The following is a 15,975-nucleotide window of genomic DNA, read 5'->3' as shown; positions in this document are numbered from 1 at the left end:
CCATCTTTTCTAATACTTAGGTCAAACATTTTTATTATTTAATTAATTAACATTTATATTTTTTATTTAATTAATTAAATAATTGTTATTTTACATATATATTTACATTTAATTATTACTTAACACAAATACAACAAATATACCTTGAAAGAAAATTTTCCACGGTCGGAGGAATTGAACTCGGGTTGCACGTACCAGAAGCCGTCACGCTACCACTATGCCATCCTAGCCTCAATGGACAGTTTTCAAAAACTGATATTTAAGTTGCATATACATTTGAAGAAAAATATTTTCTTGGATCAAGAACACCGGCATTGTGTTAAGTAAAAAAAAGTTTCAAAGCAAATAAATAAAATGATTCGATTCAAGAAACATGAATTCTCCACACAATACTTTATTATTTCGCTTAAGAACATGATATTCTAGATTCAATACTTTTTGGTACTTCGGAAAAGTAAAATATTTGGTTGAAATAATTACATATTGAGTTCTGCCAAATACTAAATTGTTAATTCAAGAATTCTGTTCAATGCTAATAATTGCTTGACACAAGAAAATGAATTTCTTTCTTCAAATAAATGACGGGTTCCACGTTAAGTGACCCAGGTCAAAATTTTAAATGTTTGGGATCGGGTAAAAATTTTGCACAAACAGTAGTCCTATTCGATACAATTAAAAATACCAAATATTATTAATTTATTTAAACAAATATAAAAACTGGAGGGGGTCAAAGTTTAAATTTTTGGTCTAACATGGAATATTTGAAAAATTTGTAGTTTCTTTAAAACAAAACGAAAATACGTTTTCTATTTTGGGTTTTTCTGCTGTTTTTCAACACTTTCTAACGGTGTAAACAAATGTAGAGAAAAAAAATGTTTGACCTTGAAAAATTAAATTAAAAAATAAAATTTCATTTTTTCATCAAATGGACAGTTTTTATTTTTAAAAAAAAATTTTTATCATAAAGGTGAGGTTTTTTCCTAAAAAAAATGTATAGGTCAAAACGTGGGACAAGAACTTTTAACTGGTCAAAATAAACATTTACTTCTGCAATCCACCGCCCCTGCTCGTTGTTGGGCTATATATTGTTTATAACAATTGAAATAAATTATTTTATGCTTTATTAATTATCTGGTGGTCATATTGGATGAATTTAAATTTATTTAGATCATGTGCATCAACGGAATAAGAAAATAAACCTCCTTTTTTTAAAAAGTGTATTAATTTGTTAACTTTGATTTAAAAAAAATTATAAATAATTAAAATCTCCAAAATCGGCCTCGAAGGATGTCTTAAGAATTTATTCCCCTTTAATTTAAGACAAAGAACACTCAAATCGGTTAAAAATTGTAAGCTATAGACATTTTTTAATAGTAAATTGTAAAAAAAATTCCACTGTGGGACGGTGCACGGCAGAAGTAAATGCTTAATTTGACCAGTTAAAAGTTCTTGTCCCACGTTTTGACCTATACATTTTTTTTAGGAAAAAACCTCACCTTTATGATAAAATTTTTTTTAAAAAAATAAAAACTGCCCATTTGATAAAAAAATGAAATTTTATTTTTTAATTTAATTTTTCAAGGTCAAATAATTTTTTTTCTCTACATTTGTTCACACTATTAGAAAGTGTTGAAAAACAGCAGCAAAACCCAAAATAGAAAACGTATTTTCGTTTTGTTTTACAGAAACTACAAATTTTTCAAATATTCCATGTAAATTTTTGACCTGGGTCACTTGACGTGGAACCCGTCAAATATGGGATTAATTGAATATAATTTTTAATCAACTTGAAACAAATATTTACTTATATTAACCTTCGTATTTTCTTGAATCAGGATTATATGAGCGTTGAATTAAGTAAAAACTTTTTTAAAGGAAACAAAAGAATGATTTAATTCAAGATCTTACACTTAATTGAATTGAATAAATAAAATATTTCATTCCAGAAAATATAACATTCTCGCAAGAAATTAATGATTTTGAAACATGAGAATATAGAAATGCTTCAAGTAAAAGAAATGCTTAGATTAATTAATATTTCTTTGAAACAAAATAATTTTTAATTGAGTTGAAACAATTATTAACTTGTATTAATCTTCCCATTTTCTTGGCTCAAGACTATGGGTGTTGGATGAAATAAATAGTTGCTTTAAAGGAAATAAAAAAATTATTTGACTCAAGATACCAAATGACTCAAGGTAAATTACTTGACGTGAGAACATGATATTCTTGATTCAATACTTTTTCGAGACTTGGCGCATGTAAAACAGTTCGTTTGAAACAGTAAGATATTTACTTATGTCAAACCCATATTTTCATATTTCAATAACTTTGATCAATGCTCAAAATTACTTGACACAAGAAAATAAATTTCTTCCAATAAGAAAATATGGGTTTGTTTCAAATAAATCAGGTCAAGAAAATACATTTACTTGATTCAATGAACTTTTTTTTTCAGTGTATAGTCAATACTAAAAATTATGAGTGAGTCGAAAAGGACAGGAAATAAAAAGACGTAGGAAGGAGGAGGATAGAATTATCGTTTCGAAAGTATTTCGCACACATACCAATGAGCTAACGCAAGCATCATACTATACATCATACTATACAAACACAAACTATATACAATTTCGGAGATCTATGTTAAAACCTATAAACGCATACATATAAACTTAACTTAAATACAAATAAACGCAATAACGCACGCACGCACGCTGTACATTGGGAGATACAGTTCTCAACTTCCTTATATACTAAACTCGAGAAATTTTCTGAACTTGTGAGAAAGTGATATTTTCTCCATATTTTGTTTAAAAAAGTTCTTAATTTATTTTACATTATAAATACATACTTTTGTATGCTGGGTCAAAATTTTATTCAGAAATGTTTATCATAATACTGTTTTTAAAATTGTTTGTTTCTGGAAAATGATTTCTATTGAAATTATATCCAATTTTTCGTTATATAAAAAAACCCATCATTTAATTTATTGGCATAAGAAAATGCAGCATATCTTAAATCATTTTTTTTAAATACCTTCCAATGTCCTAATTCATTTTCGTACACGGAAAAAAATTAATATCTAAACTTGAAATAATATTAATTTGAAATCCAATGGAATGTAAGTATGTCTAAAATAGACATTATAGTCACAATTAAATTCACATCTCTGATTTAGAGATTTGTTAATTTCACAACTTATCTGATGTGAATTACATTGCGTTTTAAGTTCATCATTGTCAAAGAATATTTAAACCATTTTAATTATTTAAGTATTAATTTTATATTTTAAATGCAGTTTCATTCCCAGTTTTCACTTTCCATATTTTACGAATGTTTTTCGCGTTATCACGTGTGGGACATATTTTTATTTATTAGTATTTTCAGGTTAAACTTTCGTTTGACACTTGAAAACCTAACCTATATTGAAAGTTGTACCAAACCATGTTTTTTTATTAAGAAATAGAAAAAGAATGTTTATATTGTGTGATGTTGAGATAATTTGATTCAAATAAAGAAATGAAATAATAAAAAATTCATATTATCTTCAAAAAATGTCCAATTTTTTATGATTGTCAATGGATTTTTTTATAAGTTCATACTAAAAGAAAAATATACATTCTTTGAATAATTCTCACTCTAAATTGTGATAAATCATAAAATTTGAGATTTCTAATATCATTTTCAGGCATAAAAATACGGATTCTTCACACTGATAATATATGCGGATTAGATATAACTCTAAATTTCAGTTTTACAGATCTGTTCAAATCACACATCCGATTCCAGTGATAGTTTATGTCTAAATCTCATATTAAATCTCTAATTTAGAGATTAATTTTTTTCCGTGTAAATTTTGAATGCTCTCAAATGCTCATTTAAAAGACAATGGACTATGCCTTTTACTACAATTAGGAAATCTTCATTGTCGATTAAAATTATTGAATGAACAAAATAAAATTGTTCACCCAATTCCGACACATTTTGACACATCAAATTAAAATATTTTGGGGTAAACACAACGTGCACATGTTGCCACGAGGTTTGACTCGGATAATTTCGGAAATGCTCGACTGATAATAATTAATAATTAATTAATAATTATTTACATAATTTTTATTATAGTCGATAATACTATTCATAACTAAATTAACAACTTATGTAATTCTTCGATAGTATTTAGTATAATCATCTGGTAATACTTTTTACTATTGCATACTTTCTTACTTATAATATTACAACTTCTTATTGACTATTTCAATTTCTATTACTTCAGAATAATACAAAGTAATAATTTGATTATAAACTTTCTTAAAAATGGTAATATTAATTCATAAATGTACATGATTTCCCCAAATTGCAATCGGTTTTACTAAATACTATAATATAATAATACGAAATATTAAAACAGAATCTCTCTCCGTGTAAGCAAACTTTTCAGGGAAAGTTATTGAAGTTTTTTACTTGAAGACCAGTGTTTGTGATACGAAATTTTCCAGACTATGTGAAAATTATTGTTTCAATATTCAGTTTTGAAAATTAAGAAATTTATGCCCGAGTTAATAAAAAAATGTTCATGTTGCCTGAAAGCAACACTGGTCCTCAAAGGGTTAATGATTTAATTTTAAACCTTTAAAGACAATTTTTTGGTAAAATCTTTTCCTCGATATTACTTTTTATTATCCAAAAAAGTGAATCAATATGTTTTATGATTGTCCGCGATAAATATTTTATTGTCTTTCGATAACTTCAATTCCGACCAATTACAAAATACTTTAATAACACTATAATTATATTTTTTCAATATTATTTTAATATTCAATGTTACATTCTCATTTTTTAATAAAAACATGAAAATTAACTGAAATAAAATAAAGAAAAAATTGGTAATTAAAAATTAAGGTATCAAAATATAAACAAATTTAACTGAATTGTAAAATCAAAATCGGTTTAATTAATAAATTATCACTTACTTAATTATTAAACCAAAGTGGATTTAATTATATAAAAATTAATGTGTAATGTTAGGTATTAATATATCTATGCCTTCATTACTATAAGGTTTTAATTTACGAATCACCCCCCCCCCCAAATTTGCTTCTGAATCCGCGCCTGGATTACACGGAAAAAAAAGTACGTGAAATTTTCATTGACTCGGTACTTGACTTTTGGATACGACACAAAATACTGAAAACAGTCTTGTACTTTTGCATGAGAGTTTCAAAAGCAGTCAATGAAAATTTCTAGTACCTTGCTTGAGAATTTCATTGACTTTCAAAAAAATTGTAAAATAAAAAAAATAATTTCCACTTGTTCACACAGTTTTTCTGAAATTGACTCATTCATTCACATATTTGGATAATTAATCACACAAACAAAGAACAATTATTGTATCACTTTTCGACGTTCGTCAACACTTATGAACTAACCTATAACACACACATATATTCGCGTATAACTTAAATATAAACACACACATAACACTTAAAAGTACGTATCGAATTGTTCTTATATACCACATCCCAGGTGCGATTTTTTGGTCGGCCCATAGTTGGGCCAACTTTTACAAAGTCGGTCCAACTTCTCGTGCCAGAGGTTGGGCCAACCATACAGATGATAACGGCGACCGTCTAATGGCGACGATGGTTGGCCCGACAACTCATAAGGAAGTTGGCCCAACTTACAATGCATGTGTTGTGCCAACTATACATTTCAATGGTTGGTCCAACGATTGATGCCAAAGTTGGAACAACTTTAGATGCGTAAGTTGGGCCAACCACAATTTTCAAAGTTTGGCCAACTTCAACAGCCAAAGGTAAAAAATTATTAAAAAACTACATTATTTAAACAATTAACACGTTATTATTAGCGGGAACATCAGATATAACCTTTACCTATTATTATTAAACACAATATCATACATACATTTTCGAAAATATCTATCGCTCGCTGGGATCGAACCCCTAACCTAACGCACCGAAGACTTATACACTGACCACTACGCTACGCTCACATGGGAGTGCATAACGCAAAATGTATATTTAAGCTGCAACAGTCGGGCCAACCGTGGCCCAGAGTTCGGCCAACCAAGAAAGTTTAAGTCATTTAAACCGCATTTGACAAAGTTTTGCCAACCGTTTGGCCAACCGTGGCCCAGAGTTCGGCCAACCAAGAAAAATCAAGTCAATTAAACTGCGTTTCACAAAGTTTTGCCCACCGTCGGGCCAACCGTGGCCCAAAGTTCGGCCGACCAAGAAAGTTTAAGTCAATGAAACTGCGTTTCTAGAGTTTTGCCAACCGTTGGGCCAACCGTGGCCCAGAGTTCGGACAACCAAGAAAGTTTAAGTCAATTAAACTGTGTTTCACAAAGTTTTGCCCACCGTCGGGCCAACCGTGGCCCAAAGTTCGGCCAACCAAGAAAGTTTAAGTCAATTAAACTGTGTTTCACATAGTTCTGCCAACCGTTGGGCCAACCGTGGCCTAGAGTTCGGCCAACCAAGAAAGTTTAAGTCATTTAAACTGCGTTTCTAGAGTTTTGCCAACCGTTGGGCCAACCGTTGCCCAGAGTTCGGCCAACCAAGAAAAATCAAGTCAATTAAACTGCGTTTCACAGAGTTTTGCCAACCGTTGGGCCAACCGTGGCCCAGAGTTCGGCCAACCAAGAAAGTTTAAGTCAATTAAACTGCGTTTCACATAGTTTTGCCAACCGTTGGGCCAACCGTGGCCCAGAGTTCGGCCAGCCAAGAAAGTTTAAGTCATTTAAAGTGCGTTTCTAGAGTTTTGCCAACCGTTGGGCCAACCGTTGCCCAGAGTTCGGCCAACCAAGAAAAATCAAGTCAATTAAACTGCGTTTCACATAGTTCTGCCAACCGTCGGGCCAACCGTGGCCCAGAGTTCGGCCAACCAAAATAATGTAAGTCAATTAAACTGTGTTTTACATAGTTTTGCCAACCGTTGGGCCAACCGTGGCCCAGAGTTCGGCCAACCGAAACTGAAAGTCTTTTAAACTACGTTTGGACAAGTTGTGCCAACCTTTGTCGCCAAAGTTGGCCCGACGGTTGGTTAAACTCTGCATTTAATGGTTGGCTTGCAAAGTCGGGCCAACTGTGGGCACAAGTACTTGCCAAAGTTGGGCAAACTCTGGCAACCAAAACTTTGCTTGCCAAAGTTAGGCCAACCTTGGGCCAACCTTCAAACTCTGGCGGCCAACCTAAATTCGCACCTGGGATGGTGAAATTTTTCACGACTTCTGAGACATGCTATTTCACTGGAAACTGAGAGTTACATAACATTCTGTTTTGTGAGAAACACAAAATAAAAAATATTTTTTTGAAAGTCAATTCTTGAAGACAAATTTATATTAACACTATTTGTTTTTCATAAAATAATAGTATATTCACATCTGAAATTAACACAAATGGAAACAGACGATCAGCTGGCATTTACCTTGGGTAGAAACGCGCAACGCACACTGCGCATGCTCTACAGAATTTTCAAGCGCACACGGAGAGAAAAATCAAGCGTTTGTAGTATGGACAGTTAAGCTTATTTCGTAAAAGAATGCACATGCGCAATATGCGTAAAACTTCTGCTGTATTTGTATAAATTTCTACGTTATCAGCATAAAAGTTCTACCTGTAACGCATGGGACGTCAGTATACTACGATTGCAAGAGATCCATGCTTTTTTAGTATATGTTTCATGCAACTGAGGTATAAAAACATGCCTCTTTAGCAGGACGTTCATACAAAATTAGCATAGGAAGTCTCCATACTACAAACGCTTGATTTTTCTCTCTGTGCAGTCAACTAATCTTTCACGTACTTTATAAAACTGAACAAATGACTTTTCGTTAAAATTTAAAAAACACTGTTGCCCATACTAGTACTAGAATAACTCTAGGACTTTTCTATATTTTCTAATAAAAAGTATATGATACAGTCTTGTATTTTGTGTCCTATCCAAAAGTCAAGCACTTTCAAGGAAGGATTCACGTACTTTTTTTTCCGTGTAGTCGCGGTTTAGTAATTCTCAATTCTTAGAACCGTGACCGCACTTATTAACATGTTTATTTAATTTAATTAGTGAATTTAAATAAAATGTTTGGTGTTTTCCCCAGAAATATCATTAAATGGGAGGTATAACTTTTATTAAAAACGAGAGATAAATTTTATGAGACCAGATACAACAAAGTTTCATTTTATACATGTTTCATGGTATATGTATTAATGTAGGTGTGAATTAGTTTCAAAAGTTCACACTCTGTTATATGTGAAAAACGTGATGATAATGATTTCAGTTGGCTCAATGAACCACAAAGTGTAAACTAGATTGAAGATGAAGCAAAGAAAACAAAAAAAACGAAAGAAAGAAAGAAAAAATACATGATTTATATATACCTTGCGTGCAAAATTACCGTTTGAGAATCTTGAAAAAAAGACAATGAAAGAAGCCATAACAATTAACAGGCTAATCAACTCTCTACAAATGGTCCGTAAATTCCAACAAGAATAATTATAACCGAAAGAAAATTGTAAATCTGTTTTACATAATGATATTAAATTTATTGTAGAAATTTTTACAGATTATCACAAATAAGAAACTATTTAATTTTGGCGATTTTTTCCTACTTATTAAATTTTTATTAATTAATATCAATATCACACAATTTAGGTTTTATGTGAAAAAAACTGATCTTATAATTTTTTTATCTTTTAGGTAATTGAAAGAAGTGAAATTGATTAACAGTTTATCATTAAAAATTATAAAAGAAATAGTTTTCGATGCTGAGCGTCGACCTTAAATCTTAATAATTATAATGGTAATATAGTAGTAATATTAATTCTTATTACTATAAAACGAATTATAAATTCCAGCATATAATCGGAAAAGGGCTGTCAAAATTAAAATAAGTTGCGATATTTATTTGGTAATCAAAATGTGCTGTTCACGTAATACGAATATGCCTCTCATTATTATTTAAATGTCATCCTCTATTGACTAAATTTGGAAATTAATAATCGAAAGGGCATCCCAAAAAAATTGGTATATAAGGCGTGGAACATCTTCAGCTAATCATCAGTTCTAGTTTCCTCATATCGTGGAAAGCATCTTCTCTATACAATCACCATGAAACAGGTGAGAGTACCAAAAAATATATTCATATTTCGTCACTTTCTATCTAATTTCAAATTTCTCAAACTTTTATACTTTGATATTGAGTGTTAACATTTTTTTCCGTTTACTTTTAAAGACTAACTTAATAATAAGAAACGTACAATTTACAAACAAAAATTTGTAAGCTTACCATACAAGTTTTTTAAGCTTAACACAAGATTGCTGCAAGCTTAAAATGTCCTACCCAGATATTAAAACTTAATTCTTAAATGTATTTATTCTTTAACATAAGGACAGCTATATCTAAATATATTAAGATTCAATATTTTTTGCTTGAATTTATTCTGAAGTTAAAGTGTATTTTATATATTAAAAACCACTTTTTATGATTTAAAGTTATATCATTTGTTTACATTTAGTAATATTATTCTTTAATATCCAAGATGTTAAATTTTAGTCACGTGACTACTGAGCATGTGCCTGGACTTTGACATCTAGATGTTAAACGGTAATATCTTTTTTAATATCCATTTTTAGATATCCAGTTTTCTCCGTGTGTAAGAAAATAATTTGTAGCAAGCTTGCCAGGCAATACTGCAGCAATCTTGTTATGCAATATGAAAAAATTACGGCAAGCTTGCTATGGGCAGAACATTTAAAGCTTCGAAGTAGGGTCTGAATTTCGACTCGGGTATAGGCTGAAAATGCAAAAAAAAATCGAAAAATAAAGAATAAGGAATATTTTTTCAATTTCAGTTCGTAGTTCTCGCCGCCCTCGTGGTCGTCGCTTGTGCAGGACGTCTTCCCCACAACAGCCGTCACCATCGTGCTGCAGCCTCAAGACGTGTGGACAACTCCTACTTGGCGCCAGCTGCCGAATCCCGAGTCGACAATTCCTACTTGGCGCCAGCTGCTGAGAGCCGAGTTGACAACTCCTACTTGGCGCCAGTAGCAGAGTCCCGGGTTGAAAACGCCTACTTGGCACCTGTTGAAAGTCGCGTCCACCCAGCTACCGTCGAAGCCGTCCTCGTCAAGGAGAAATTGCACGAGAACAACGGATTGGAAGGATACTCGTACAGCTACGAAATTTCCGATGGACAGAAGAAGGAGGAAACCGCTGAACTGATCAACCAAGGAACTGAAGAGGAAGCCATTGCCGTCCGCGGAAGCTTCGAATGGGTTGACCCAGAAACCAACCAACATTACAAAGTCAACTACGTCGCCGACGAAAATGGTTTCCGCGCCGAGGGTGATCACATTCCCGTCGCTTAATTTTGTAACGAAGGATTAGAAATATTATGAACCAATAAAAAATTCCAAAGCTTCAATTTAAAGCTCTTCTATTTATTTTTGACTTCTTCTTGTATTGACCTTTTCCCTATAGATTCTAAAAGTAAGTAGCATTTGTCGTTAGGTCGAAAATTGCTTAGTGTCCTAGCAAATATCAACTTTACGGAAAATGCGGCTTTCTATGCTATTTGAACAAAAGAAATTTTGAGTGACAAAATTTATTATACTTGCACTATGACAAAAGTAACCGAACTGTACAAAAATAGCAAAATCGTAATTTAATAACTAACGCGCTCCTAAAAAAAGTACCAAAGAAGCAAAAAATGTTAGGTTATATTTGCAATTTTTATGAAATTAAGGTAAAAACCAGCCAAACATAACTTTTAAAAGATTTTTTTTATGCGTTATCAAATTGAATCAAATTCTTACTCAATTTCAGAACAAGTTTTTAGTGATCTAGTAAGATTGTCATTTAACAAAACTTGATGTATTTAAAACAGTCGTCATTCAACTGACAAAACGTGCAACAGAACTTATATTTTACTATACTGACTTGCCAATCATTTATTTTATTACAATTTTATCGAAATGGTATTTTTTTATCTTCATTCAACAAAAATGTTACTTTATGGACTTCGAACACTTATTAGAATTGTTAATCAATAGACCTGAAATGATTTGTCAGTTTACCGATTTACCGAATATTCAACATGTATAAGTGAGAGGCAACAAAATTGTCAATTTAACAGACCTGATACAAAATTAGATTGACATTTAACGGACTTGATATAGGCAAGGAAATTGTCATACAACAGAACTGACACAAATAGACAATTTGAATTTGAAGAAATACAGCATTTAACAGATTAACACCCTTCAAAAATAAATTGTCAAATTATAATAAATATTGATTTAGAACCAAATTTGGGTACTAAACCTTTATTTGTTTTATTTGAATACCTAAAAACGACTTTGATTTGAAACCGTTTGCTTCTAATTTCATACATTTTTTTAAAGTGCTTACAGCAGAGTTGAAATTTTCGCTACTAGACATAACAATAGAATTGTCATAAAGCAGAACCAAGCAGAACTAACACCACAGAATTTACATTTCATCGACTTATTGATATGCATCAAAATAATGAAGAGTTGACCTCTGCTATATGAATTACATTTATGTTACACGCCAGGTCGTTAAAATATCAATTTTGTTGCGTGTCAGTTCTGTCGAATAATAATTTTGTTGTCTGTTAGATCAGTGCAGTGTGCAGTGTAGTGTCAAATACATTTTTTTTTGCAGTTTTTCAGGTCTAAAAGAAGGATTTAGAAATTAAATCATAAAAATATTTAAAATTAAAATTTAATTTCCAAAATTAAGTTGGTACTGATAACTAGGTGCCAGTTTCAGCTTCATGATTTAGAAGTGTTAAGAAGACTTAACAGAGGCTAAAAAAGGTTTTTGGATTACTTTTAGAAAGTTAAAAATCTTGACCCGGAAACATTCAATCGGCTTTAAAAGCAACATAATTGTTATTTAATACCCACATCTGTAAAAATTACTAAAAATGGTTGCAATGACCGGAGATAAGGGGACTTTTAGCATAATGTACTACAGAAATAGATAAATTTACAAAAGAAATAGATAAATTTGCTACATTGAAATAGCAAGTTTTAATATTTTGTGTAAGAGTTGTAAATGTAGCGAAAATTGATTATAGTTTTATCTAATTTCATTAGACAAAATCTGACAAATGAAAACATTTTCCACTAAAACCTACTATCCACTGTAGTAATTTTTGGTAAGAAAGTGTGGCTAACGAGTGCAGTCATATGGCGCCTGCATTTCTATTGGTTGCTAACTTCGTCAATCTCCGTAAATGAGCCGATGCCATCCGATCATTGACAGTGACTATGTTTCGCGTATGTAAAATAAATTTGGATATTATCTAGAATAATTGAATATAATGTGAAACGTAGGTCGTTCGTTATCTCAGAAATTGACCATTATAAATTAATACATTTTGCATTTATTCCTGTCCCAAGAACTATGTCTTATAATAAGTTGTTAAAAGTAAACTGCTTTCTCGTAAGTGCTGTAAATTTTTATCATTCAATATATAAGGAAACAAAGATGTATACTTTCAGTGAAATTCGTTGTCGTGCGTGCAGTTGTGTATTAGTGTATTAATTAACCGCGTCTATACATATAAGTGAAATAAACATGTGTGTGTCTTCAAATATTTATCCAACAAATATATATATATATGTGTGTGTGTGTGTGTGTGTGTGTGTGTGTCTCTGTGTGTGTAAAAATCCTTCTAGTTTATCTCCATTAGTCAAGAATTGACGGGAAACCGGCGATAAAAATCCGTATTTTTTCTTTCACTCTTTCTTTCTGCATTTACAAACGACTATAGTAATTTTACGTACACAATATTTCTGAGTTTACACAGTAAAAACAAAGTCTTAAATTTAATGGTGGCTAGTTTTAATTTTTGACTTATCTTAAGCTATCAACTTTATTTAATCATAAAAACTAACTGAAAATTAAAGTTAGTTGTACTCTTACTTAAATAAAACTCAGTTTGTAATTTATTTGTAATTACACCGGACTTAATTTCAGATCCAATGGTATTATTAAAAAGTTAGATGAAATTAACTTCTAATAAGGTAGGCTAACAGCTGACTGTAAGTCTGGCGAGGCTGAAACAGTTGATTGTGACGTCACAAGGGACGCAATTTGTAAACGTGAAAAGTCTGAATAGCGCGTCGCGTCGCCGGTTTGTCGGTTTACTTTTGACTCGTGTTTTATTAATAATATATAAGTCCATAAATTATATTTATAATTGGTGAATCTTAGACGGAAAGTTTAGTTTTATTAGTATGTTAATATTTTAATTCGATTATAAACAAGTTTATAAACATTTTATAATCTTAATGTCACCTAATATATGACGGGTTCCACGTCAAGTGACCCAGGTCAAAAATTTACATGGAATATTTGAAGAATTTGTAGTTTCTTTAAAACAAAACGAAAATACGTTTTCTATTTTGGGTTTTGCTGTTGTTTTTCAACACTTTCTAATAGTGTGAACAAATGTAGAGAAAAAAATTGTTTGACCTTGAAAAATTAAATTAAAAAATAAAATTTCATTTTTTTATCAAATGGGCAGTTTTTATTTTTTTAAAAAAAATTTTATCATAAAGGTGAGGTTTTTTCCTAAAAAAATGTATAGGTCAAAACGTGGGACAAGAACTTTTAACTGGTCAAATTAAGCATTTACATCTGCACTGCACCGGCCCACAGTGGAATTTTTTTACAATTTCCTATTAAAAAATGTCTATAGCTTACAATTTTTAACCGATTTGAGTGTTCTTTGTCTTAAATTAAAAGGGAATAAATTCTTAAGACATCCTTCGAGGCCGATTTTGGGGATTTTAATTATTTATAATTTTTTTTAAATCAAAGTTAACAAATTAATACACTTTTTTAAAAAAGGACGTTTATTTTCTTATTCCGTTAATGCACATGATCTAAATCAATTTAAATTCATCCAATATGACCACCAGATAATTAATAAAGCATAAAATAATTTATTTTAATTGTTATAAACAATATACAGCCCAACAACGCGCAGGGGCGGTGGATTGCAGAAGTAAATGTTTATTTTGACCAGTTAAAAGTTCTTGTCCCACGTTTTGACCTACACATGTTTTTAGGAAAAAACCTCACCTTTATGATAAAATTTTTTTTAAAAAAATAAAAACTGTCCATTTGGGGCCGTACACATAATACGTCACGCGGCTAGGGGGAGGGAGGGGGTCTGAGAATTGTGACTAAGTGTGACATGGGGGAGGGGGGGGGAACTCATGTGTTACGTCACAATCTTTTAAATTCAAAGATTATAAGAAATTATATGTGACAATGTCACTTTTTCTAAATAAAACAAGTTAAAAATGCTTTAAACTATTTAATATCTATTATGTACCTGTTTAACATCTACCCAATGGGTTTACAACTGGCGTAGTACTGCGCCAGCACTGGCAGCACTGGCGGCATGGCTGAGAGCCAGCACTGGCATGGCACTAGGATGATAACGCCGGCTGGCGCTGCCGAAGTACTGTCTGTCAGTGCTGCCAGACAGCGCTGGCGCAGCACTGGACCAGTGCTGGCTGAGAATATTGCCGCAATAAATGCCGTATTGTTATTAATTAGTCGTAAATTCATAATTATAAATAATTTAACAACAAAATAGTAAATAATATTAATAAATAGTTATTATTCATAAAATATTTCTCTTCTTAAAGAAATCGTATTAAAGATGGAGACTAACAATGGATATAGTAAATGAAGTAGAAAAAAATTGTTTATAACATTTAAAAATTAAATAATAAACAATTACAGTAAGTGTGCATTAGGTTTTCATATTTTAGTACCTAACGAATGGAATCTAGAAATATCGCAAACCTATGAAAATAAACAAAATTGCTGACGAGGGGAATCGAACCTACGACCTACGGACTAACAGACTAACGCTCTAACCACTATGCTAACGACACATGTGTACAGTAAAGTATTAATATCTCAGTATCATTCAGACATACAATTATTGAGTCAAAGATGAGAAAAAAATAGGGATACGTTAGAAATAATAAATTGAAGTAAAATAAGTTAAACTAAATTTTTAATAATTAAACTAAATTACTTTACTTATTCCATTTAACATTTTACGTAATTCTTAAATTACGTGGTAATTTTTTAATAATTTTTTATTCATAGTAAGAAGTATAATAGTATTTTATAGGAACCAAATTATTATTGAGATTAAAGTTTAAATTTTGTTTATAATTTTAATTTGTTTAAATAATTTATTATTTACAAAATTAGACAATTGTGTTAAATTGTTATTATTAAATTTAATAAGAATAAAAAATGAACAACTGAAAAGTAAAATATTAATTTTTTTCAATAAATTTATATTTATAAACATTTATAAACTTTTTTTTATAATTTTTTTCAAGTTTATGTCAAAAAAGCAATGTTGGCAAAGAGCGTTGTGAACAATTTTTCTATACTCAGCCAGCACTTGCCGCCGTGGCTTGTCCAAGCTTTGGCGAAACAAAAATTCTTTTCTGCGCCAGCACTAATTGTCGAGGCTCGGCTAGACTACGCCGAACAATCGTCTGAGTACTAAGCCAGTGGTGAACATCGGCACTACACTGACATTTCCCATTGGGTATTGGCATATTATTTATAATATGGTAAATAATATATTCTCTTAATTTGAATCAGTTAAAAATCATGGTTTTAACTGACAATCAGTAGTGACTGACTTTTTGCTTCTTAATCAGTTAAAAATAACTGAAAAATTATCCACAAAACACCGAAATTTTTCTAACTATGTATATTAAAGATTTGCTTGCATACTTCGAAAAATTTACTTGCAAAGTTTATTTTAAAATTGTGTAAAGATTTAAATTTCTCACTCCAATAAATGTCTATCGTCAAATTATCTTAAAAATATAGCTTGAAACTTTTCTGAACATTTGAATTGCATTTTCGTCTAT

At 30.9% G+C, this 15,975-nt stretch overlaps 2 protein-coding genes across 5 annotated transcripts in view; one reads left to right on the top strand and one right to left on the bottom strand.

Annotated features, from left to right (window-relative positions):
• LOC122500450 (dihydropyrimidinase) overlaps positions 1-15,975 on the bottom strand; it is a 345,407-nt gene that overhangs the window by 210,996 nt on the left and 118,436 nt on the right. The gene's annotated exons all lie outside the window — the stretch shown is intronic.
• Positions 8,905-10,777, top strand: LOC122500454. Its single transcript, XM_043609393.1, has 2 exons — positions 8,905-9,138; positions 9,874-10,777. The coding sequence occupies exons 1-2, from the start codon at positions 9,130-9,132 to the stop codon at positions 10,387-10,389; spliced, it is 525 nt and encodes a 174-aa protein (XP_043465328.1). The 5' UTR covers positions 8,905-9,129; the 3' UTR covers positions 10,390-10,777.

This window comes from Leptopilina heterotoma, unplaced genomic scaffold (genome assembly GCF_015476425.1).
Source record: "Leptopilina heterotoma isolate Lh14 unplaced genomic scaffold, ASM1547642v1 Lhet_186, whole genome shotgun sequence".
NCBI classification, from domain to species: domain Eukaryota; kingdom Metazoa; phylum Arthropoda; class Insecta; order Hymenoptera; family Figitidae; genus Leptopilina; species Leptopilina heterotoma.
This window is presented reverse-complemented; position numbering and strand designations above follow the sequence as displayed.